This window comes from Microchirus variegatus (assembly GCF_963457635.1).
Source record: "Microchirus variegatus genome assembly, chromosome: 6".
NCBI lineage: Eukaryota > Metazoa > Chordata > Actinopteri > Pleuronectiformes > Soleidae > Microchirus > Microchirus variegatus.
In genome coordinates this window covers 1,672,487-1,696,801 of record NC_139807.1, presented here as the reverse complement: position 1 = coordinate 1,696,801, position 24,315 = coordinate 1,672,487, and the positions used below count along the sequence as shown (strand labels likewise).

Here is a 24,315-nt window from a genome sequence, read left to right as displayed (position 1 = left end):
TTCGTCGAAAACAAACCCGAGGCCTGCCAAGGGCCATTCATGGGTGTTGGTCACAGTTGCATGAGTAAAAATTAATGCTGAGAAGCCAAAGTCGTTTTCAGTGGAGAGAGAAGTTCATCATCACGGCCAGTATAAAGGAGGACTGTCAGGATTTATGGATTTCAGATGTTGAATGTGGCGTTCAAGGCCCCGGTTATGGGGGCAGATTTCTTGAATCGGACGCAAGCTGTTGGCTTTTCTGTGGATCGGAACACATCTGCTTGACTGAGATCTTAAAATCCTCTACTTTATTTATTTCACAGTGAGCTGTGTATGCTCTAAGTCAGGGGGGGTCGAAGTCAAATGACCTGGGGGCCAATGAACGGCCAAGAAAACAAAATGTGGGGGAAAAAAACCAACTTGCAACAACTTTTCGATGTGTCTCGCTCATTTACGAAGGGTGCAAATCGCCAAAATTCAAAAAGGCCGGCTTCCTGTTGAGTTGAGGCCAAGTGTCTTCCCGACAAAGTTTCGGGGAAATTCGGTGGAACTCAACCTATGCTGAAGTTATTGGGCAATTCCTGTATCGTGGCGAACGGTCGAAATTCGCCAAGGGTTGCCATGGTCTCCTCGCCGATTTGAATACGCAAAACCTTTTCGACGACAATGCTAACATTGCTACTACATAGATTGGTAGGAACGTACGTAGATTTCCAATGAAGGTTTGTAGAAACGTAAATGGACAAAAATGGACGCCAAAATTCAAAAAAACCTGACTTCCTGTTGGGTATATTATATTCTGTCACCTCGCTGGCAGCTGTGTTTAAAAGACGGTGAGGTTGTGGGCCATGTTTTTTTTCATTATCACATAATGCTCTCAGTGATCTGAAACCGAAAACTCTTACCTTGTTTTTGTCTTTAACCAGCACATGCTTGGCACTTATGCTCTTGATCCAGTTGCGTGACTGGTCTGCGCTGTCGTTAGTGCTGACCTGGAGCGGCTCACTGCCAGACATGCAACTGCAGAGACACACAAAGAAACACAGTCAACGCACAGATACACTGACTTTTATATTGTTTTACAGTCCTGCAGAGAGTCTAGACCTGGTTGCCTGTTGTTATACAACCTAGAGAAAAAGATTTAACCACCACCCGCCCGCCCATCCACCCAAACCCTTCACCACCCATGGTGGGGGGAACAATCAGCCTGATGAGAGGAGACTCAGAGGAGGAAACAGCAGCAGCAGCGACAGGATGGGTTGTGCTCTGCGTCACCTTGCACAGGAACACCCGCCGCGCTCTGGTCCGAGGAGATAAGGTTGATCGTAGGGACTTGGCGGTCAACAAGGGACCAGCTGATAACTCCTTAACCTGGTGATAAAGACACCACCCCCCCCCCTCCCGTATTTCTGCTTCCTGCAGCCTCACTGCAACACAACCAGCTCTAAAACCAACTCTTTTAACTTTGATACGATGTGATCTTGAAGCGGGATTTACCTTGACAGGTATTTTTGCAGTTTAAAACAAACACTTTGCACAAACACTAATTAGCCGGCTGCTACTGCCCAGTGCCAACCCTGATTATCTTTATTCCGACAGGAAACGCTGCACTGACCCAGCTAACGCGCCGCTATTGTTTATCATAGATATTTTACGTCATGAAATAACACAAAGTCAACATATTTCAGTGTCTTCCAGTGCAGATTTGTTGTTTTTGTTGCTGGTGCCGAGGCCTGATAACTCTAATGGCCCCATTGTTTCCCCTGATCTCACAACCTTCAGGTCTCCCGCTGTCAGCGGCAGAGAGGCAGGATCTCATCAGTGAATGTTCATCTTGTTTGTGGGTTCACCACCAGGCTGGTGTTCACGCACCGTCACTCACACGCTCCGGCTCGAGGAATCGGAGATTGATGGATCTCGTCCCGTGTTTCCTGTTCAGCCGACAGCACCGCTGACCACAAACCAGGGGCCGGCTCTCAAGGGGGGGGGGGGGGGGGGGGGTGGGGCGGCTCTTTGCTTTGATTAATGAGTCATATTCTGGGCCCGAGTCAGCGCAGTCAATAAACAGTAGATGCTGCACATACTGAGTCTGTAACGCTGTTTGTCGGAATGTGTGGAATTAAACTGCAAACTTCAGTTAAAGAGCCAGTGTGTAAGAAATAGCGGCATCTAATGGTCAGACCAATATTATAATAGTCTTGAAGTTTTCATTAGTTTAGTTTATTTCAGTTTAGTTTTAGTTCATTGACTAGTTTCAGTTTAGTTTTTATTTACACTACCGTTCAAAAGTTTGGGGTCACTTAGAAATGTCCTTATTTCTGAAGGAAATGCACTTTTTTTCAATTAATATAACATTAAATGAATCAGAAATACACTTTTTTCCAGTGTTCTAACAGTATATTGTGTTTGCTAATGGTGTTAGAAGGCTATTGGATGATTGGAAAACCCTTGAAAACCCTTATGCAATGATGTTAGCAGAGCTGAAAACAGTTTTGCTGATTCTTTGACAACAGGGCAAAATGATTATTTTGAATAAAAATCATTATTTCTAATCTTGTCAATGTCTCGACTATATTTTCTATTCATTTTGCAACTCTTTTGATGAACAAAAGTCTGACTTTTAATGGAAAACACAACACAAATTGTGTATGCGACCCCAAACTTTTGAACGGTAGTGTAGTTTTAGTCCAACTCTCGCTAAACTTGGCTGCCTCTGTAAATCAAGGCCTTCACCTTAAAGTAGAGATATACGTTTTTTTTTGCAGCTACGAAAACAAAACCCTATTCATTTTAAAGTGCAGTGCACGACAGGTATCTGTGTGACACGCCACACACGACAAACCAGCGCACATCTAAAGAAAAGTCGAACGCATTTCCCCTTTTTATGTGTTCATAATTCTATAAGACGCGAAGCAGGACAGTCGACGTGCAGAAAATCAGGTTTGAAGCGTTTCTTCCAGAACATACTGACACGGTGACTCACCTTTTGAGCATGGGGTCTGAATGACACGGCTGCCAGAACCAAGCGATGGTCGGCAGGGGCAAGCCGAAGGCAGTGCAGGTGAGCTGATGCTGCCTGCCGAACATGTAGGACGGCACGTCCACGGTGGCGAGCTCCGCCTCTGAAATAGTTGGCTTTACTGAGAGAGAAAAAGAAGAAGAAGAAGAAAGGAGAGAGCGTTAGATCAACCATCTGTAATCCTAATCCAGCTCACTGTGGATTCTCATAATGTCTTTATAATGAGGAACGACAGTCGTGATGAATGGCCGTGAGAAGGTGCCACTGATCATCGGTCGTTCTTTGGACGCTGTGCATAAGAATAACGACGGGATGGTGAGCTGCGGGTCAAAGACGGAGCTCACCGCGGGCCGGGAATCCGCCCACCATGTGCAGTGCACTGTGGGTAATAATTAGCAACAGACAAATCTCCTCGTGCCACCTCTGGGGCGCTAAACCCACATCACAGCCGCGCTCGCTCGCTCTCTCGAGAAACATGCGGCGACATTCATTGCTCGGCCGACCGCAGGGAAAAAAATCTGCGTCCCACTGCGGCTCGAACGTCATCGCAAATCTCGCTAACGACGTGCGCGGCGGCTCCAAACAAGTGATGCAACACATTTTGGCACGCTATGTTTGCTTGATGTTGTTTAAAGAAAACACTTTAGTTTCATGTTTCACAAAGTTATCAATTATCTACACAAATACTGCACATGCTGGGTCGACGAAATGCCGGGGTCTGGGGAGGTCTGAGCGGCTGGAGTCACACACACACACACACACACACACACACACACACACACACACACACACACACACACAGGCGGGGAAAAAAAAGCCCCTTCAAAAGAGCCCCAATAATCAACAACAGCTGCCCTGCTACGTCAATCCAGCTCTGGAATCAACAAGCGGTCAAATTCCTCTCATACTGAATCGCCGCTACCTGCCGTCCAGTCGACGGAATGAAAGGTTAATTTCCTCAGAAATCCAAAAGTCATTTTTACGAGCAAAGCTCACCTTCGACGAGCAGAGTGTAGGTCAGATTCTTGTACAGGCCGCTGGCTCGGTTGCCCAGTCGCACGGTGTAGACGCCCGTGTGCTTGTACTGCACGTCCATGATGATCAGGTTGAAGTCAGACACGGAGAAACAGGTGGAATTCTTATGTATGGGGATGCCGTCCTTATACCTGCACACATGTGAAGCAGAGAATGTTGTGAATTTGTGAGAGTCACAAAAAAGGGTCAAACACGGCTTTAATTCAGTAATAAAGCTGCTGCATATAGAAAATATACAAAGGTATTTTATAGTGATTAGTGAGGGACAAACAAAGAGAGTAAGTTTGATTTGTTTTAAGCATAGATTTTAAATATATAGCATATTTAAATGTTATTTTACTTTCTAATATAGAGCACTACAGTAGTGGGTGAGTTAAACTAATCAATATTTGTACCATTTTTCTTTCAGATCATTTCCATGTCTGTTGCTAATATAAGATAAGATAAGATAGAACTTTATTTGCTCCAAAATTGCAAAAATTACAATAATAATATAAGATAAGATCGCAAAAGGAACATCAAAATTGAACCAGGATTGATGCAGTCACATAATCTGTGAGATTTGGGGCATGGGAAAGGCCTCAAAAATGTGTAATAATAATAATAACAATACTAATCCTTTGCATTTCAAGAGGGTTCTTGCACAGTCGGGCTCGAACCTTAAATATAAAATAAGTGTCAAAATAAAGTGTGACATAAGTGTCGAAAGAGTGGTGCAAATGGACAGTATATGTTGCAAATGATAGTGAACATATTAAAGCCAATAATATTGAAATTGTAATGGAAAAAATTAAATAAGGAGACAAAGGAGACTTTTGACGATGAAGGGTTTTAAATGCTTGTTAAGTCTGTTGCTTCACTGAATCCATGTCGTGTGAATGTGCACCATCGCTCACCATGATATCAAGTCTGGTGTAGGCAGAGCGTTGACCTTGGGGTCAAACACCAGCTTCTTCTTCCCTTCTTTGACAGTCACCGAGCCGGGACGCTCGTGTCGGTAGGTGACGTTGAGGAACGGATGCTCTGCGACAAATCAATCAGAAATCATGCTCTTGTACTTTGTTATAAACCTAAAAGGTGATATATGGTGTTAGTTGGACTTGCAGTAACTGTTTCGAACGCTAAAGGTCACTGTTGTGCATTATATTTCACCTTTAAAATGTCAACTTTTATTAAATATATGATCTCATTTATTTTAAATCATGCTCACCGTAGACGAGGACTTTGACCGTGGCGTTCCTGTACACCACGTCTTCGATGTCTGCCGTGCAGCTGTACATCCCCCTGTCCTCGACAGTAACGTTCGGCAACACTAAAGCCTTGCTCATCACAAAGGACCAAGCAGGGATATCTCTGGTCTTGGGCGTATTATGCCGATTATCCTGAATAAAACAAAGGAAGTATGTTCAACTCCGCTGACCGCTGCAGTCATTTACAACGTCACCGGGAAAACTTAAAAAAAAACCTTACTTTCTTCCTTGGAAAATCCCAGGTGAATTTGATCCATCCGTTGTACGTCGTCTCGCCGGTGCAGTTGAGGACGAGCATGTCTCCGACCAACACTTTAGCGCGATCTGGCGTGATCCTGACATTATTCAGATCGAGTGCTGCAGAGTGGGTTAGGGTTAGGGTTAGACAGTGAGATTTTGAAACACAAGACGCTCAATTTTCAAACCGAAGCAGACTCACCCCTTCTAGTCGGTAAGTAGACTGACTTGAACTCAACGCCGTTGACCACTGTGTAACAGGTGAGCATTTGGTAGGAAGTAAACGGGCCGTAGGGGAGCTTAAACCCCACCTTTGGATCCCATTCCATGTCCTCGAGCGTCTTCTCTGGAAAAGAGTTCATCTGCAATCAGGAGAGACACGGAGAGAACTTTGTGATGTTTGGTGACCCCTGTGAGCTGCAAAGATCACTGAGCCAGAAAGAGTGAAGTGTAGCGCGCACTCGACTCGATTTAACGCGTAAAGTCACGCTCCGCTGCGCTCAGCTGGGTCCGCACATGTGTGAGCGTGAAGGTTTAATTTGTTTATATCGGTTTTGTTGAGCGTAACCTCAAAACACTGAAACACCGCCGATTGGAAACGGACGTTATATACGCTACCGTTTGAAAGTCTGGGCTCACCTCTACAATTTTTTGTTGTGTTTTCCATTAAAAGTCAGACTTTTATTCCTCAAAAGAGTTGCAAAATATTAGAAAATATAGTCAAGATATATTGACAAGATTAGAAATAATCGGCAAAGAACCAGCAAAACTGTTTTCAGCTGCGCCAACATCATTGCACAAGGGTTTTCAAGGGTTCTCTCATCATCCAATAGCCTTCTAACGTGATTAGCAAAAACAATGTACAATACCAGGGTTCCCTAACCGTAACCCTAACCCCAAATGTACCAAACCAGACGTTTGCAGCTAGAATAGTCGTTTACCACATTAACAATGTATAGAGTGTTCATTTCATGTTATATTCATTGAAAAAAAAGTCATTTTCTAAGACCCCAAACTTTTGAAGGGTAGTGTACGAACGTGCCTGCTGTTGTTTGTTCTCACGACCAGAAGGTTTGAGCAAAGGAAGGAAAGGGGAGCAGGAAGGAGGAACGCCACGGTGTTTCAAACAGGAGGAAGGTCACTTCACCGATATATCTGCTCCATCTAAGGCAAGAGGTGTTTGTCCCGCAGAAGGACACCGCGACGAACACACATGGCCACATCAATCACAACTGTGGCAAAAAGCCCAGATACTTCAACCCTGGCAACACGCTTTCTTGCTGTGGAGTGACAGGAGGTAAACACACATCCTCTGGGGATCAGTTCTCAGTCGCAATCTCGCGTAAGTTACCTGTTATTTCCTGTGACTCGACACACTATGTGCCGCGTTGCCCCTGTACTGTGCATTTCCTGACGTTCGCAGGAGGACACGGACTAAATTTAGTCGGAGAGTCTATTCTGAGATAAACAAAACTCTCGGAACACCTTCCTGCTCTTACAGGAAGTAGACAGGATGACTCCCTTTGGTTCGGCCCTGACGAGCCACTGTCCCCCCGCTCTGCTTCTGTGTGTGTGGGGATGTGGTGTGAGAACCAGAGAGCGAGATGACCTGAGCACACAGTGGAAACACCTCTGTTTTTTCCCCAGAGGACAAGTAAAAGATACCCTGCTGTGGTATAAATAACAGCGTGGAGGAATGTTTTTCTGTGTGTGGAATCAAATAACATACAGACATTTACTGAGATCACTTAGGGTCACTTAGAAATGTCCTTATTTTTGAAGGAAAAGCTCTTTTTTTTCAATGAATATAACATTAAATGAACCAGAAATACACTCTATACATGTGGTAAAAGACTATTCTAGCTGCAAACGTCAGTTTTTTAATGGAATATGTACATATAGTGTATACACTCTTAGAAATAAAAGTGCTAAGTAGAACCATATAAGGTTCTTCCGCTTGTCCTCATTGGAGAACCCTTTTTGGCTCCAGGAAGAACCTTTTTATAAAGGTTCCACCAAGAACCCTTTTAAAACCCTATATTCAGGAAATGGGTTTTAAAGGGTTCTCTGGATCAAAATGGTTCTTACTGGAACCATTAGTGTTACCAAGAACCCTTAAAAAATCCTTTCTTTGGGAAAGGGTTTTTCAGAAGCAAATGGTTCCAGGTAGAACCTCAGCCCTTGTAGAAGGACCCTTTTGGAACCCTTATTTATAGGCGTGTAGAGGCCAATTTCCAGAACTCATCTCTCCAGTGTTCTAATGGAAAATTGTGTTTGTTAATCACGTTAGAAGGCTATTGGATGACTAGAAAACCCTTGAAAACCATTGTATTTTGAATAAAAATCATTATTTCTAATCTTGTCAATGTCTTGACTATATTTTCTATTAATTTTGCAACTCTTTCCATGAATAAAAGTCTGACTTTTAATGGAAAACACAAAAACAAGTATAGTATATATTTGAACGGTAGTGTATTACCAAGCAATAAGCCATCATTAAGGATAGTTTGTTACACCAACGGTACGAAAGTGCATTTCAATGAACTCCAATATCAATATGTTTCACTGAAATGATAAATGAATCAACTCAGACTTGCAGCTTCCTCATCGATGACAGAGTGTGTAACGTAACTCGTCCTTACCGCTGGGCGCAGCGTTACGACAGCATCAGGAAAGGTCGTCCGACACGGAACTGTGAGGCTTGTCTGATGCCTGTAGATGAGCAGAGCTTCCGGTATCGGAAAACTAGGCTCCACGAAAGGTTGTCCTGGATCTGTATGGACAAAAAAAAAACCAACTCTCAAAAGAAGAAAAATAAACAGAATTTGTGTTTCAAAGCAGATGTGGCCTCGTTGCGTTGCGTCCTCTGGGATGTCTGCGTTCTGCGGCGCATTTACAGCCAACAGAGGTGAAAGAACTACGCCACAGCGGTGCAATTGAATCAGGGCAAATGTGAGAGCACGAGAAATGACATAAAGAACCAATTTCATCGCAGCGGAACAAAGCGGCGAGGCACGGATCACGCTGCCGTGAGCTCCTCGTGGGCAGCCGGCTGTGGGAATTTCGCGGCTGCACAAATAGTCTTGTGCGTTCGGTGTGAGGTCAAGCAGTAGTGGTGCGATAAAGAATCTATTATTTCAAAAGTAAGCACGGAAAATGATCTAATAAACATCTGAACGGCTTTGAAAAGAGAGTGTGAGACTAAACACAGGCCACAGCGGGGACGCCTCGTAGCTTTGGCTGAGCGAGAACCAGAGTCACGAGGCAGCAAGAGAACAAAGTGCAAACAAAGTGCACTTTAGAGGGAGTTCACTTCTCTGTCTGCAGCACTTTTTTAAGACTAATACTTACCATTGAACACGGAGGGTATTCACTGTAAAACAGTTGCAAAAACCTATTTCCTGAAAGTTGTGGGTGGATTCTTCTCTGGATCCCTCCATGTGAAATCCATTTAACTTTATTACTTTTTGCGTAATCTTGCTGACAAACGTATTTGTGTGTGTTGGCGGTAATAGCGGTGTAACAGTAACCGGTGCCGTCTGATGCATCAGGAAAAAAACGTAGGAAAAACAGTAGCAGGGGACCCGGAATTCACAGTCAATGACCAGGGGCTTCCTGTGCAATCACGCTCAACCTTCCACCTCCGCAAGAACCCGGAGGAACCAAAGAAACCACTTCCTGTCTCTGTCTGACTCTCTCCGAAAAGAAACCGAGGCACTTAAGCCGAACTGTCAGCACATTTTAGTCAGCATCCTGCATTTAAAGAATGAGTAACGTCATCGTCTTTCCTTCATATTCAAATTTGAAGAAAAACAGTGTCCTTTTCTGACAGTCGTCATGATGGCTTTCTGTTTTCTCGTTCCCTTTCTGCTTCCCTCACTGCTCGGATAAACAAAGAAAGGCCATCGTGTGAGATGTTTTTTCCTCACCTCTGACGTAGACGTAGGTGGAGGTGGCGTTGTTGGAGCCGTCTGTGGAGTAATTACAGCTGTACGTCCCCGTGTCGCTGCCGCTCAGCTGCGTCACCGTCAGTCTGCTGCAGTGCGAGTGGTGCTTCGGTTCGCACGGTTCCACCTTCACGTCCTCCGATGAAATGGATCGCTTGGCGTTGCCAAGTGTCCAGTGCAGGCGGTCGTGACCTCTGACAGAGAACAGAGAGGAAGAGGAAGATATTTAATGTTTGCTTCATGCGGTTTAACTTAGGCGAGAGACAAAATGCACAATGACACAACGTTCTTTTGCAGATAGGGCACTTTTAAACTAAATATAAACAGCATATACACTTGACACATATAACACACACCTGATACTATTTTTTAAATACTAAAAAATAATGATAATAAAACACAGTTTTATGTGTAATTTCCTAGACTTGTTAGTAGAGAAAACCGCTGTTCATCGCCTAAATCCCTGTTGTGGATCATTTCCTCAATTTCAAAAAATCATCAAAACTATTCCTTAAGAGGTTTGCAAATATTTCCAATGGCTCTTTGTTCAGGATGATGCTGAGTATTATTATAGAACATTTCAAGTCATTTCAAGATACTTTTTGTTATTTTGAATAAATTCAGCACTGTCAAAGTGCATCAGGGCAAATGGATAATTTCCTCAATTTCAAGAATTCATCAGAATTATTCCGTACGAGATTTGCTAATATTTTCAACAGATCCTTGTTCAGGGCGATGCCGACTATTATGATGGTAAATTTCAAGTCATTCCGAGATACTTTTTTTTTTTTTTAAGAAAGTCAGCTCACTGTCAAAGTGCATCAGGGCAAATGGATCATTTCCTGAATTTCAAAAATTCATTAAAATTATTCCTTAAGAGATATGCAAATATTTTCAACAGATCCTTGTTCAGGGCGATGCCGACTATTATGATGGTAAATTTCAAGTCATTCCGAGATACTTTTTTTTTTTTTGACGAAAGTCAGCTCACTGTCAAAGTGCATCAGGGCAAATGGATCATTTCCTGAATTTCAAAAATTCATTAAAATTATTCCTTAAGAGATATGCCAATATTTTCAACGGATCCTTGTTCATTTGTGAATGATCCTCCGTCGTCGCTTGATTTAAAACATCAGTGCACTTCAGGTTTTTTTTTTCTCCTGAAGAATGAAACGGTCTCAGTGTGGCCTCACGTCTTCTTCAATAACAGATGATGTCAATTTAGTGAATTAAGTCCACATTTAGAGAAAAACAGATGGGCACCATGTGAGCGGGCAACAGCGTGATTGACAGTCTAATAGGTGATGATGATGGCGTGGACTAATGGTGGTCAAATCATGAATCTCAAGACTTCAAAATGGCAGATTTGAACCGTGCCGGACTCCAAAGACTTTGTCATAACATTTAATTATGATTCATCATTTCCTCCTAAGTCGATAAATCAAGCCTTTTTTAATGTAAACACTGCATAACGTCTGAAGGAAAATGTGCCGTAGCCGACAATGACCTCACAGGATTGTTGGAGTTCAAGGTGACAGCAGCTGCCGCTCCCCTCGGGACTCTGCTGGCCCGACATCCAGTTTCAGTTTACTTTGAGTTAATCTCGAGTCTGCAACGATAACTCCAGCTTTCACATGGGAAAAAAAAACGCGGATTCTCTTGAATGACGTGGCTCGGCCCGACACATTCTTTCCACGCAAGCGTCTATTTAAAAAAAAACAAAAAAAAACTTTTTCATTAAAGAGATCCCACAGGAGCGTGCGTGCAGCGTGTTTTGCATACCGCTGCCTTTGCTTTGCTTTTGCAGGATTCTGGGTCAAGCGACCTCCGCCTCCCTCTTATCCAGCGACAATCACAGCACGACAGTTTAGCGTCTCGAGCGCATGACCTTGTAGGGGAATCGTGACATTAGATAGACGCGGATTCCTTAGCATTCCTCGCGGGGCCTGCAGAAATGATGCAAGCCACCAAAGTGTCCAAAGAAGCAGGCATTTATTTCCCCTGCTGACTGTTCTGATATGCACTGAGACCAGGGGTGAACTTTAATGGCTGTGGTGTGTGAGAACAAAAGTCTTGTCTGTAAAACTGTCACAGAGACTTTCCTTTGTCACAATAATTAAGAATTTATATCATTCACCACCTGGTTTCATTGCGTCGTAGTCTAATATATAGCCTAATGTTGTGTTACCTACCTGCACGTGAGGATTAACGAGTTTCCACGATGCAAAACGAGGGGATTCTTGGAGGGCAGGATCTTCGGCATGACCTCTTTCTCCACCAATCGCCCTGTTCGTAGCACAAACACACAAATGCACAGAGTAAATGTGAAGTACATATCACACACTTCAGGGAAAACCTTGATTTGTAGCACAAAGCCAGCAAAAACAATGGTGTAATTCTACAGAAACACACACACACATAAATGAGTACACCTGCATTTACAAACACACACACAGAGAAAGAGAGCGAGAGAGCGGAAAAGAGAAACACACACACACACACACCACATTATTCAGAACAGCTGCTGTGCTAAGAAAGAGCTGACGGTGCCAGCGCTGGCAGTGGCACTCAATACTGACTTCCTCACAATGTATTACAGCATTATTGTTTTATTGTCCAGAGGTTATTCAGCGGGGAAACTGTTGGCTCGCACACTTTCATGTTGTGATTAAAAAGAAAACCATTGCTCTGCAATAAAGTTAGTAATGATAATAACAATAATAATAACCGGGACCGCTCGTAGGGCGTTAAAGCTTTCAAAAAGTGGAATTTTAAAGTCGTTTGCGTGTCATTTTAATGTCAACTTTGTCGGACGGCTGACGTAGAGAAAATCCTTTGACAACTTTTAATCATTAACTTGTCGAAAACATGTGGAGCGAGTTTGACGCGGCTAGCTCCAACGTGCTAGGACGAGTTTGTTCAAATTGATTTTCCAAAATGGCCAACTTTGGCCAACAAACAAAAAATTTAAGAAATTAGCTTTTTACGCAATTTTGGCCACTTTCTCTTGCGTCAAAGATTCCTTTAAAATACTTTGGACTAAGCCTGACACACTCACCAAATTTCATCCTGATCCGATGACTTTTCTCTGACCATGACCCGACTTCTGGGGGCGCTATAGAGCCGTGGGGCTAGAAAAGGGTTTGCGCCCTATTCCACTATCGCATTTTTCACCGACCTGACCTCCGTGCCAAATTTCAAGAGTTTTTATGCACATTAACCCCCTCAAAAATCACGCGATATTTTATTCCAAATCGTTCAGCCTTAACTTTAACAAGTATCTTGCACATTATCAGCATGTCGAGCAGAGAAGCCGGCGATCAAACCCCCGCCTTCGACCCTGGACTGTGGCCTCACTGACAGCAAACATCATTTAAGCAAATAGCCGAAAAACGTGGTCAATAATGAATCACGTAGAGTGCGACCATTGGGAACAATTACACACAAGTGGCAAAATAAAAAAGACAGTTTATCACGTCGGAAAGGACTGATTTATGAACGTTTAACGTGCCGTTTCTTTGACCAGCACGACTGCACGATAACAACACCTAATCGTTTGGTCCATAAAATGTCAGAAAATGTTAAAAACCGTTGACCAGTGTTTGTCAAACCTGGAAATTATGATGTTTTAGAACGTTTTTGTCCACAAACCAAAAATGATGCAGTTTTAATGATTTCTTGCTTATGTGGAGCAAAGAAACAAAGAAAATATTCACATTTAAGAAGCTGAAAAAATCCGAAATCTTGTTTTAATCGTGAAAAACACTTCATTAATAATGGATGAAAGGTTTCATCTCTACCGACAGTCTGCTCATCCCTTAAAAACTGGCAGATTTTCCCTCTCATCATTCTCACAAACTCACTACAGATGGATGAATCAGCAGCCCCCCCCCCCCTCCAGCAGCCCACTAAAAGAGAGGGAAGAAAAAACAATACACCCCCATGGCTGTGTCTTTACGCTTCCACTTGCCCCAGTGTCTGCCCAACGCTGACCCCAGCGAGCCTCCTAACACCCCCCCCCCCCCCAAACCCCCGCAACAGCTGTGCGCTGCATTCCTCCAGCAGATCGCCTGAAAAATGCCAAAAATTGTGCTTATTGTGTTGGTTCAAAGAGCCTCGGGGGCTGGTTCTAATTAAGAGCCATTAAAGAGAGGACAGGCATGAAACTAACTGAGGCCGAGGGAGAGAACCAGGCCGAGGCGACTTTCTCAGAAGCGCTGACGGGGGGGTCTGCTGGAGCCAGTGGCACGGCGTTAAACCTGATTACTGACACACTGTAGGGCCGAGGCGGCTGATATTAGCGTACGCGCGTCCTTGTCCTCAGTGATGATGAAGGGAAACAGACGTTTGGAAAACTTTTAGGTTCATTAGCAGCCAGAAAAACAAAGATTCCACCTCCAGGATTTACACAAATTGGATTTATTAGAATTTGGTGTGACGTGAGATAATGAAACAGCTATGCTAGGCTAAACATCATGTCATCCATAATACTACAGTTCAAAAGTTTGGGCTCACTTAGAAATGTCCTTATTTTTTGAAGGAAAAGCACTTTTTTTCCAATCAATATAACATTAAATGAATCATAAACACACTCTATACATTGTTAATGTGGTAAACGACTATTCTAGCTGCAAACGTCTGGTTTTTAATGGAATATGTACATAGGTGTATAGAGGCCCATTTCCACTGTTCTAATGGTACATTGTGTTTGCTAATGGTGTTAGAAGACTATTGGATGATTAGAAAACCCTTGAAAACCCTTATATTTTGAATAAAAATCATTATTTCTAATCTTGTCAATGTCTTGACTATATTTTCTATTCATTTTGCAACTGTTTTGATGAATAAAAGTCTGACTTTTAATGGAAAACAACAAAGAATTGTATAGGTGAGTCCAAACTTTTGAAGGGTATACACTCTTAGAAATAAAAGTGCTAAGTGGAACCATATAAGGTTCTTCGGCTTGTCCTCATAGGAGAACCCTTTTTAGCTCCAAGAACCCTTTTAAAACCCTTTATCCGAAAAAGGGGTTTTAAAGGGTTCTTTGGATCAAAATGGTTCTTACTGGAACCATTAGTGTTACCAAGAACCCTTGAAAAACCCTTTCTTCGGGAAAAGGGTTTTTCAGAAGCAAATGGTTCTAGGTAGAACCTCAGCCCTTGTAGAAGGAGCCTTTTGGAACTCTTATTTCTAAGAGTGTAGTTGCATCTTTCCATGATTCAGTTAAATCTTTCGACTGCTAACACACAGAGTTACGATTTCACCAGAGAAGAACAACCTGACGACGTGTAACATGTCAACATTAATACAGAAACTGGCTGGCAGCGTGTTTCCTAAGCAGCCTGTTACAACACGCTGCTGCTGCTGCTGATGTTAACTAATAATAAAAATAATAATAAAGACCTCTATTACTGTATGAAATGAGCACAGCCTGACTGTAGTGAATGGGGAAACTCCAGGTCACGGCCCCTCAAGTGCTCGCAATAATGCACGGAATTCCCTCCTCTTTCACAGAGAGTATTTTCCATCATTTGTGTGTGTGTGTGTGTGTGTGTGTGTGTGTGTGTGTGTGTGTGTGTGTGTGTGTGTGTGTGTGTGTGTGTGTGTGTGTGTGTGTGTGTGTGTGCTTTCAAGGCAAAGGTAACAATGCGGCAGAAACAACTCCTTTGTGTAAACCTGGCCGTTTCAGTCCCTGCACATTTGTGATAACTCGGTGCATGAAATGGGTGGAAGGGAAATCACTGCTGGGACAAAAGAGTGCAGGGTCACAGGTGTTGGTGGTGGTGAAACCATGGTGACAGAAGTTCAACAATGGAGACGTAAAACGTCATTTAATTTAATTATATAAAATTAATTTTTTTAAAGAAAACAAATGTGTGTGATGTGTCTCGTTAGCTGCTTTTGCAAAAACTTGAGTTTTCAGATTTTAAAGAAAACACAACACGCGGCTCGTTGATGAGGAAGAAATGTCAAGTCATACGATCGGGGACAAACTGTTTGGTCAGCAAGCAGGAAATACAAAAGCATACGAAGATAAAAATCGTGCAGTCACGCAATACACCAGACTCCTCTGTTAAATATTGAGATTTTAGACATTTCCTTTGCTAAATGTTATAGCTTAACGCAAGTTTTCAGGATTGTGAAGTCTTTTTATCTGACCTACAGTTCGGCTTTGTTCGGTTTGTGTTGGACGTCTCGCTCATGCCTCTTCCTGTGATGACAGGAAAGTACAAAAGTACGAAGTATGACATAAAAAAAAAAAAATGTATGTTGTTGCCAATTTTTTTTTGTTTGTTTTTGAGAAAAATACATCGAAAACATTTTTTTGAGAAAAATATTTTTTTTGAGAAAAATACTTTTTTTGAGAAAAATATTTTTTTGAGAAAAATATTTTTTTGAGAAAAATACTTTTTTTGAAAGAAAAATACTTTTTTTGAAAGAAAAATATTTTTTTTGAAAGAAAAATATTTTTTTTGAAAGAAAAATATTTTTTTTGAAAGAAAAATATTTTTTTTGAAAAAAAAATTCGGGGGATTTTTTTTTAGAATAATGCTATTTTTTACTGGAAACATTTTTTTTTTTTAAAAAAGAGAAAAATAAATGACGCATTGGTATCGGCTCCCTTGGAACCTCGCCAGAGCAGGTAAAGTACCAGGTATTATGCTAATGGTAAAGCAGGTGGCACAGCGTTTGTGTGTCACCTATAGTCGGATCTTAGCATCTAAGAAAAACAAATAATGAACGAAATAATGAATAATCTTTATAGCCTCGTGTACCTGTGAGAGTATCAGCACAGAACATTACGTCACATCTCACCAAACGAGAGAGTGACTCAAGTCAAGTCAACTGTGACCACATCACGTCAGGGCTGAAATAGTTTCATGTTGTGACTAAATTTTGAAGTTGAACCAAGACACGAAATTCACAAAATGACTCAAACCTCCGGAGGCAGAACACAACACCAAACTGAAAGCCTTAACAAGGGTGAAAATCACCTGCCAAAATAAGAGGTGGCTACTGCTCTGAGCTGTGATTCATGTCTCCTGTTATACTCCGAGCTCTGCTGAAGACTCTCCACTTTGTGCCAACTGCAGGGTTAAGACAACACTTAAGGCCAGTGCACTCTTTTTTTTATTAGCCCTATATTAGCCTTTGGAGAGTTAGAGGCAGAATGCCCCAGTCTCCTCTTTAAAAAAAAAAAAAAAAAAGCAGCAAAATAACAGGAACATCTGGCCATGATGGGTGGCCACTCTATGGGTTATATAAAGTTGAGTGAAGCCGACAAACAGGAATCTGCTGCACAGGCATCCTGCACGGTTAAGACAGAAGATTCATGTTCCATCATGTATGATTAGCACTAGGGCAGATAGAAGCTCCTTGAAATTGAAATCTCATGCAGGATTCAAAGGAAATATATTGCCGGCTCAGAGTAGACGTGCCTCGTATGGACCAGATGCTGCGTCCCTGAACGCAGATCCTATAAGAATAGATTACACCCAGCAATTTGTAAAGTGCAATATCCCAGCGTAAGGGCTGTATTTGTTTTTTTCAACTCCAGGTGTGTGAGTTTTTGTTGCCTCTTTAGGATCTTTTCTGGTATAAAGCACAGATGTGGAGACCAAAACCTGGTCTGAATGAGGCAAATCTTCATTTCTGATGAACTGGTTTTTAGTTTAGGGCTAAGATTTGGTCATTAAAACACAACCACACCAAAACTGCCTCATTTCCTGTGCAATACTGCAAATTATAACACTGTCTACTGTCTTATAACACTGTCTGAGCTACGATCATAATCGATCGATCTGTCGATTACTGTCTTGATTAATCGTTTGTTCCACAAAATGTCAGAAAATGTTACAAGTCAGTGTAAAGTCAAATGTCTTGTTTTTGTCCAAAAACCAAAATGGTTCACTTTTAATGATTTCTTTGTCATGTGAAGCAAAGGAACCAAGAAAATATTCACATTTATGAAGCTAAAACGATCAGAAATCTCGTTTTAATCATGAAAAAAGCTTCAAACCGATTAATCGATGAATAAAGGATTATCTCTTAAGTTAAGGTTAGGGTAAAGGAGTCAGTGCAGCGTAGCTATAGCTGTGTGAACCTGTGTGTTTGTACGTGTTTTTCTGAGGCTGCCTGCGTGGACCGAGACTTTCCTGCCAACGAGCAGCGAGTCCCGTCTGCACTAGGGCCGACCTCTCGTCTATCACTTCATCTCAAATGTCAGGAATGATCGTCTGACTCCAAAAACACATTTAGACGCCGCATTAAACTCCCGATGAGAGAGTTGTGAAAAGTGAAGGAGAAATCTGTGATTGACAAAGAGAGAGAGAGACAAACTCAAAGCAGGAGTAGACCTGTCGTCTATATTTGATCATTACTGGTTCAATCATCACTTGCCTTCATTTGTTCTTTGGTCAGTGGCTTTAAAAACTGTACCGTGTCAAAGTCTTTGCTTTAAAATAACACATTTTCCAGGACAAAAAGCTTGAAGTGTCAGGTATTTGGCGTCACAAAAGTGGAGTGGAACCTTAATTAATAGTTAGTTAGTTAATTAACCAATTAGTAAAACCTGTGTTTGTCGCACACTCTTAGAAATAAGGGTTCCAAAAGGGTCCTTCTACAAGGGCTGAGGTTCTACCTGGAACAATTTGCTTCTGAAAAAGAAAAGAAAGGGTTTCTCTTGGTAACACTAAAGGTAACACTAATGCTTTTGCTGATTTAGTACTTTTGCGGTCTGTGCATAGTGAAGCATGCAATGATTTGACATTATTATGTGTGCGATATCCGATCCAGTCATTTTGACCGATACCGATACCGAAAAAAAAATGTATTTTTCTCAAAAACAAAAAAAATAAATGTTAATGTCATACTTCATACTTTTGTACTTTCCTGTCATCACAGGACGAGGCATGAGCGAGACGTCCAACACAAGCCGAACAAAGCCGAACTGTAGATCAGATAAAAAGACTTCACAATCCTGCAAAATTTGCGTTAAGCTACAACATTTAGCAAAGGAAATGTCTAAAATCTCAATATTTAACAGAGGAGTCTGGTAATACACTGCACGATCGCGTACGGAGTTCCAGTAAGAACCATTTTGATCCAAAGAACCCTTTAAAACCCCCTTTCCTGAATAAAGGGTTTTAAAAGGGTTCTTGGTGGAACTCTCCATAAGGGTTCTCGTATGAGGACAAGCTGAAGAACCTTATGTGGTTCTACTTAGCACTATGAGTGTACTATTTCACGTCAGCAAATATCTGCTGTTACAGCAGGTTTATTTAAGATATCACATAGAGAAACAGTTATCGAGCGCTCGCTTTGCCCTTTAAATGTCAGGAAACATTGACGCATGTTGAAATGACAGGTTATTGTGTGAGGCTTTGACTGGTTATGGTGGAGGTTAAGCATAAGGTTTTGTTTGAGGCTGTCCGAAAGAATCAATGTCGACTATATATGCGTTGTACGACGCAAAAGAAACAAGGGAAATATTCATATTTAAGAAGCTGAAAAATTGTGTTTTAGTTATTGAGAAGAAAACTCAAACTAAGACGAATCAATCTTTAAAATAGTTCACGGAATAATCGTCACAGTATCGATGCTAGTGATGACAGAATTTGACTTTTGCCCTTTAATATCCTAACACTTATACAGTCACTCATCTGCATCTGTCATACATAATAAATGTAACTAAATGTAACCAAATATAATGTAAAATAAAGGTAAACTCCGTAACATATTGCTAAATAACTCTCTGTATTTATTACTTATTCAATTTCACTCGTCGCATGACGCATATACAACGATACACTGCGATCTAGTGGCGGCGCCGTCACTTTGCGCGTCACACAATCGCCGTGCATTGTGGGAAATGTAGTTTATGGTCAAACGCACGCCTTAAAGCAGCACAGACCTATTTTAACACGAATTTTAAGACCAATTAATCACTCGCGGGGCCACATACAATGACGTGGCGGGGCCACATCTGGGCCCCCGGGCCTTGAGTTTGACACACGTGACCTACGGCATTATTTACAGTTCCAGTGAAGAGTGTTGCCTCACACCCTGTGTGTGACATGCGGAAAAGGCTTAGTCATTAACGTCATTAAATCTCTTCCTCACTCCGAGCCGCGCCGTGTGCTGCGCTTTCGTTTTCTGATAAAGATTGTCTTTTAAAAATCAACCTCCTGCACCCAGATCAATCACTAATGGCTCTGGCAGTGTGTGTGTGGCCTCTGCTGAAACAATAGCCTCCTTTCCTCTCAGGCCATTGTCCCGTGCACAGACTTTGACGTGGCCCAACATCGGCACAAGGAGCTCGGGAAGGAGTCTTTGCTCAGGTAGCGTGTGTCACGTTTCCATGACCTTTACTGGCCAGAACAATTCCAGGCCGCCTCTTACGCCTGCATCCGCTTCCTCCTTGTGTCTTTCCCACGCTTTGTGTGTGGACAGTGAAGGAAATCAGCGTAAAAAAAAACACTGTAGACAAAACTTCATAGGCTGGTCTGTGTGTGTGTGTGTGTGTGTGTGTGTGTGTGTTTCCTTTGTTTGGATGAACTGTCTATGTGGAAGATTTAACTATCAGTTGCACACAGACCTGGCACAAGGTGGAGGAACTTGTCTTTTTTTTTTATATTTATATATATTCAAATATTTCTAATCCTGCCCACCCACCCACTGATAATTGCTGCTGGATTAAACATACGTTTCATAAGGAAATACTATATAATATAAGTATATTATATATAATATAATAATTATATATAATATAATATACTTATTATAGATAATCGTGATACCAACGAAAAGAAAAAGTCAACAATGAAATCAACGAATCTCATTAATTATGTCATGCACCACAACCTGTCAGCCACTTCAACAGGACAATACTCCCTCTAGTGGCTCAAGGGAGAAGTGCAGGCTGAAACTATGAAACTATAAAACGTGCAAATCCACTATTTCTTTCAGTCACATCCATACGTAATAATTAAATAAAATGACATAAATGTGAGGCTGGTTGTATTAGAATAGACAGACCATATTATTATTATTTATTATCTTCATTAAATATGCCAATAAATGTTATCTTCACTCTGGGTCAATGAATGACTTCTTACCGTTTGTAAGTGATGAACAACACAGCATGAACACGGCCACTTTGGAGACGATGTCCATCGTGCCAAAAAACTCCGAAATCCAAAAGTTTGCGTCAAAATGAAGTAAAACAAAACAAACAAAAAAAAAAGCGTCGATCACAACTCCGTAGACTTAAAGTTTCTTCTTGCCGAGGCTCAAGTTTAATAATCAAAGCGTCTTATTTCACGTATTTTCTCTTGTCGTGAATCCAGCGGGGAATCCTCAGGTGCACACGCGAACACCGAAGCTCCTGAATCCCATGACGAGTCCGCGGGGGGAGCAGATCTCTGCTGTCCAACAACTCCTGACCTGAGCCGGCGCTGAGGAGAACGGCTGCACCGCTGTCCGCTCCGGGCAGGTGCTCCAAGTTTTAAAATGAAAATGAATGAAAAACAAAAGGATTGTAGAGAAAACAATGATGTTTTTTCCTCCTTTTTTTTCTCCTCTGACTGAAGCTGAATCAATCAAACTCCTGGGTGTGTTATTACGCGCGCGCGCCTCTTTGGCCACAGTCTCTCCTCCTCCTCTTATGTCTCGCGTCTGGGAAGCGTTTACAGTCCACGGCGCGAGGAGCGCTTTATTATGGAGGAGAGAACACGGGAGGAAGGATGCGACGTCACTTTCTGAGGGTGGACGAAACTCGTGCGGAGGAGCCCACTTCAGAGGGATAACAGTGGGTTTGTTAATCCCACACAGCGGTTTTAGACGAAGTGGGGGAAAAAACCAAGCCATCAAATGTGACAAATTGTAATCGGATTCATGTGTGGAAACGGAAAATTCAGACAATAACAGCACTTTATATCATGTACACGCTCGTTATGTTCTCTTCAAACTAAAAGTCAACATTCATATCAAAGGTCTCCACTTTGCATGAGATTGTCACGTTTTTGTGAAGTCCCGTGAGACAAACTATGTTTTGCTATACAAATACAGATTGATTGATTGATTGATTGATTGATTGATTGATTGATTGATTTTGTCAAAAGTCTAGAATTAAGGCAGAATCTGTGAAACATAAATATGATTTCAAAACACTGAGAACTGTTTTTGTTTTCATTAGGGATGAGGTAATACTACTTTATTTTATGTCCAATGACCGATATCACAATCTCAAGTATCTACCGATATTCCAACATCAGTCCAATACAATCCTTTTAAGACCATTTATGAACGTATGAAGCTGTTAACATTTCAAAGACACAATAGAAATATTGTAATAAACAGCCCAAACATGACTCGGCTAAAATGCTTATGCTGATTTAGTACTTTTGCGGTCGGTGCATAGTGAAGCATGCGATTTATGTAGGATTTTACATTATTATGCGTGCGATATCCAATCCAGTCATTTTGACCGATACCGATTCCCATCCCTGGTTTTCATGACCTCACTCTGCTACAGAGCTGGTAGAAAACGGGTTGCAGTTGGCAACTTCACCCCTAGGTGTCACTAAAATGTGCACACTGGTCCTTAAATGTTCTGATGTGGCCCTTTTCCACTGTGGTCTCACATTTCCACTGCAAAAAAAATACCTACTCAACGTGGGCGGAGTCATCACTGCGCGGCTGCATGAAACTGCGGTGACTTCGTTTTGCATCGACACAAACGTGCTAACGCAAGTAATGGCGTCAACGCTAACACACATTAACTCATGACGCGTTTCCATGACTACTGACCGGAAAATGACACGCGTGACGTCATGTTTACGTGCTGCCGCAGCGGAGTCCAGGCACCGTTTACCAGTTAGCTCCGTTAGCTCCTTTAGCGGCGTTAGCGCGCCTACAGTGGAACTGGAGCGGTCTGTGTATTAAACGAAAAAAGAGCAGCGCTACAAATAACCAGCGTACCCGTGCACTGCGTATGTGTGTCTCTGTTTCTAAAGTTTAGCGTTACTTTAGAGACTCATTTTAACAATCCGGAGTCACGTCGTGCGCATCTTTTTCCAGTCAGTCGTCATGGAAACGCATTATGCTTTAATGTGCATTAACGTGGACGTCGTTAACTGCCATTAAAGCATTAATGTGCCCAGCACTAATCTATTTGTTAGATTCCGTCTGATACACCTGTCCCGATCAGCAGCGCTGTCACGAAATACACCAGACTCCACTGTTGAATATTGAGATTTTAGACATTTTTTAGACAATTGTTAGAGATTAATCCACATTTTTAAGGATTGTTAAGTCTTTTTAACTGATCTACAGTTCGGCATTGTTCGGCTCGATTCTTGCGTCGGACGCCTCTTCCTACGACGACTCTCTCTGACCAATCAGTGGCCGGCAGTCTGACGACGTCGCGCATAGTTACCTACTCAGCTAGCCTGGAACCACGCCGGAGCAGGTGCTAAAACTAGTATCTGGTACTAAAAATAGTATCTGGTACGAGGAAACGCAACTTCCGGGGCGAGGCGAGCAGAGCCGGTGCAAACACGCCGACAGTGTCACGTAGTCACGCTTCATTACGTTTTTTAATCAATTTAAGAATGAATATTGTGCTGAAGCTTATTCCAAAAAGGAGATGTTTTTCAACCCGAATCCCATCCAATCCAAACTGACATGTGATCGGTGAATAAATGCCAGATTTAAAGATTTAAGCATCCTATTTCCCGGTTGATCATTAAACCACAGTCTGTGCCTTTTGTTTGTTTCCTCTGATAAAATCAATCTTGTGCATAACTGAGGTTAAAGGTCACTCCGCATTTATCTCGTCACAAGAGGAAGAGGAATAAAAAGCAAACAAGTGTCACGGTATCAGATTGATTCTCTCTTTACGCCCAAAAGTGTAGAGGATAAATATTTACCTGGATTTATTTTTAACTCCAGAAACAGGATACGCTGCTTTTTATATCAGTGTAAATAATCCTCTTTTGTGCTGCAGCAGTGTTACCCTGCAGTGTGTGGATGTGCTGCAGACTGTTTTTCTTCCATCACCACAACAATTGCTTTGCCGCTGCAGGCCACTGTAAATATGAACATCCTGCCCCTCACCTTTGCTGCACGCGTTACAACTGCAGGCAGAGAGACACCATTTTTTAGGGGGAAACGACGAGGCCAAGTGTGTGGTGACGAGCTGCGGTGAGCAGCGCTCTTCATCATTCTGCAGCATGAAATGACACAAGAACATGGGAAACAGATTGTAACGTCCCAGTGGTGGGAATCAATTTGCTCTCTGACTCTCTGAGAACGCAGGAATTCAAAGACTGCCACTATTATTACTACACAAGCTTTCTTGCATTCTTTTTGAATGAAAACACCCGAGGGAGTTACTCGTGTTTGCGGTGGCACGTAAAGCATCTCCTGGGTCTCAGGGCGTTCACTCACACTCACACCTACGGTCAATTTAGAGAGTCCTGATCCCTAAAACTGTATGTTTTTGGACTGTGGGAGGAAACACACACACAACGAACATGCAAAGCTCTTGTTCCGACCAAGTGGCAAAGCAGGGTCTTGCTGCAAAGGCAAGTGCTAGCTAGCACACTAACTACTACACTAGCCCAGAATGGGGTCGTACCAATGTTCCCCGGGTCCCATGTTCCCCGAGGGGAGCATGGGACTTTTTTTTATTTATTTTTTTAAAAGGGTTCTATGTTCCCTGGTTTTCTCCAAAAATGTCGTCTCTTCCCAGCTTTGTATGTGACCGGGGAACATAGGACCCTTTTTTTTTTTTAGAAAAAGGGTCCTATGTTCCCTTTGGGTGAACAGCGGGGTCCACGGTCAC

The 24,315-nt window shown here is 42.2% G+C and overlaps 1 protein-coding gene across 1 annotated transcript in view; it reads right to left on the bottom strand.

Annotated features, from left to right (window-relative positions):
- kdrl (kinase insert domain receptor like) overlaps positions 1-20,642 on the bottom strand; it is a gene marked incomplete at its 5' end in the record, with an annotated part of 50,060 nt that extends 29,418 nt beyond the window's left edge. The window contains 11 exons of the mRNA XM_083891384.1: positions 885-999; positions 2,963-3,119; positions 3,995-4,164; positions 4,930-5,056; positions 5,244-5,415; positions 5,504-5,640; positions 5,723-5,882; positions 8,163-8,293; positions 9,450-9,661; positions 11,660-11,753; positions 20,585-20,642. Coding sequence (XP_083747510.1) covers positions 885-999; positions 2,963-3,119; positions 3,995-4,164; positions 4,930-5,056; positions 5,244-5,415; positions 5,504-5,640; positions 5,723-5,882; positions 8,163-8,293; positions 9,450-9,661; positions 11,660-11,753; positions 20,585-20,642 — 1,533 coding nt within the window. The remainder of the gene's footprint in view (positions 1-884; positions 1,000-2,962; positions 3,120-3,994; positions 4,165-4,929; positions 5,057-5,243; positions 5,416-5,503; positions 5,641-5,722; positions 5,883-8,162; positions 8,294-9,449; positions 9,662-11,659; positions 11,754-20,584) is intronic.
- Between the last annotated feature and the right edge of the window lie 3,673 nt (positions 20,643-24,315).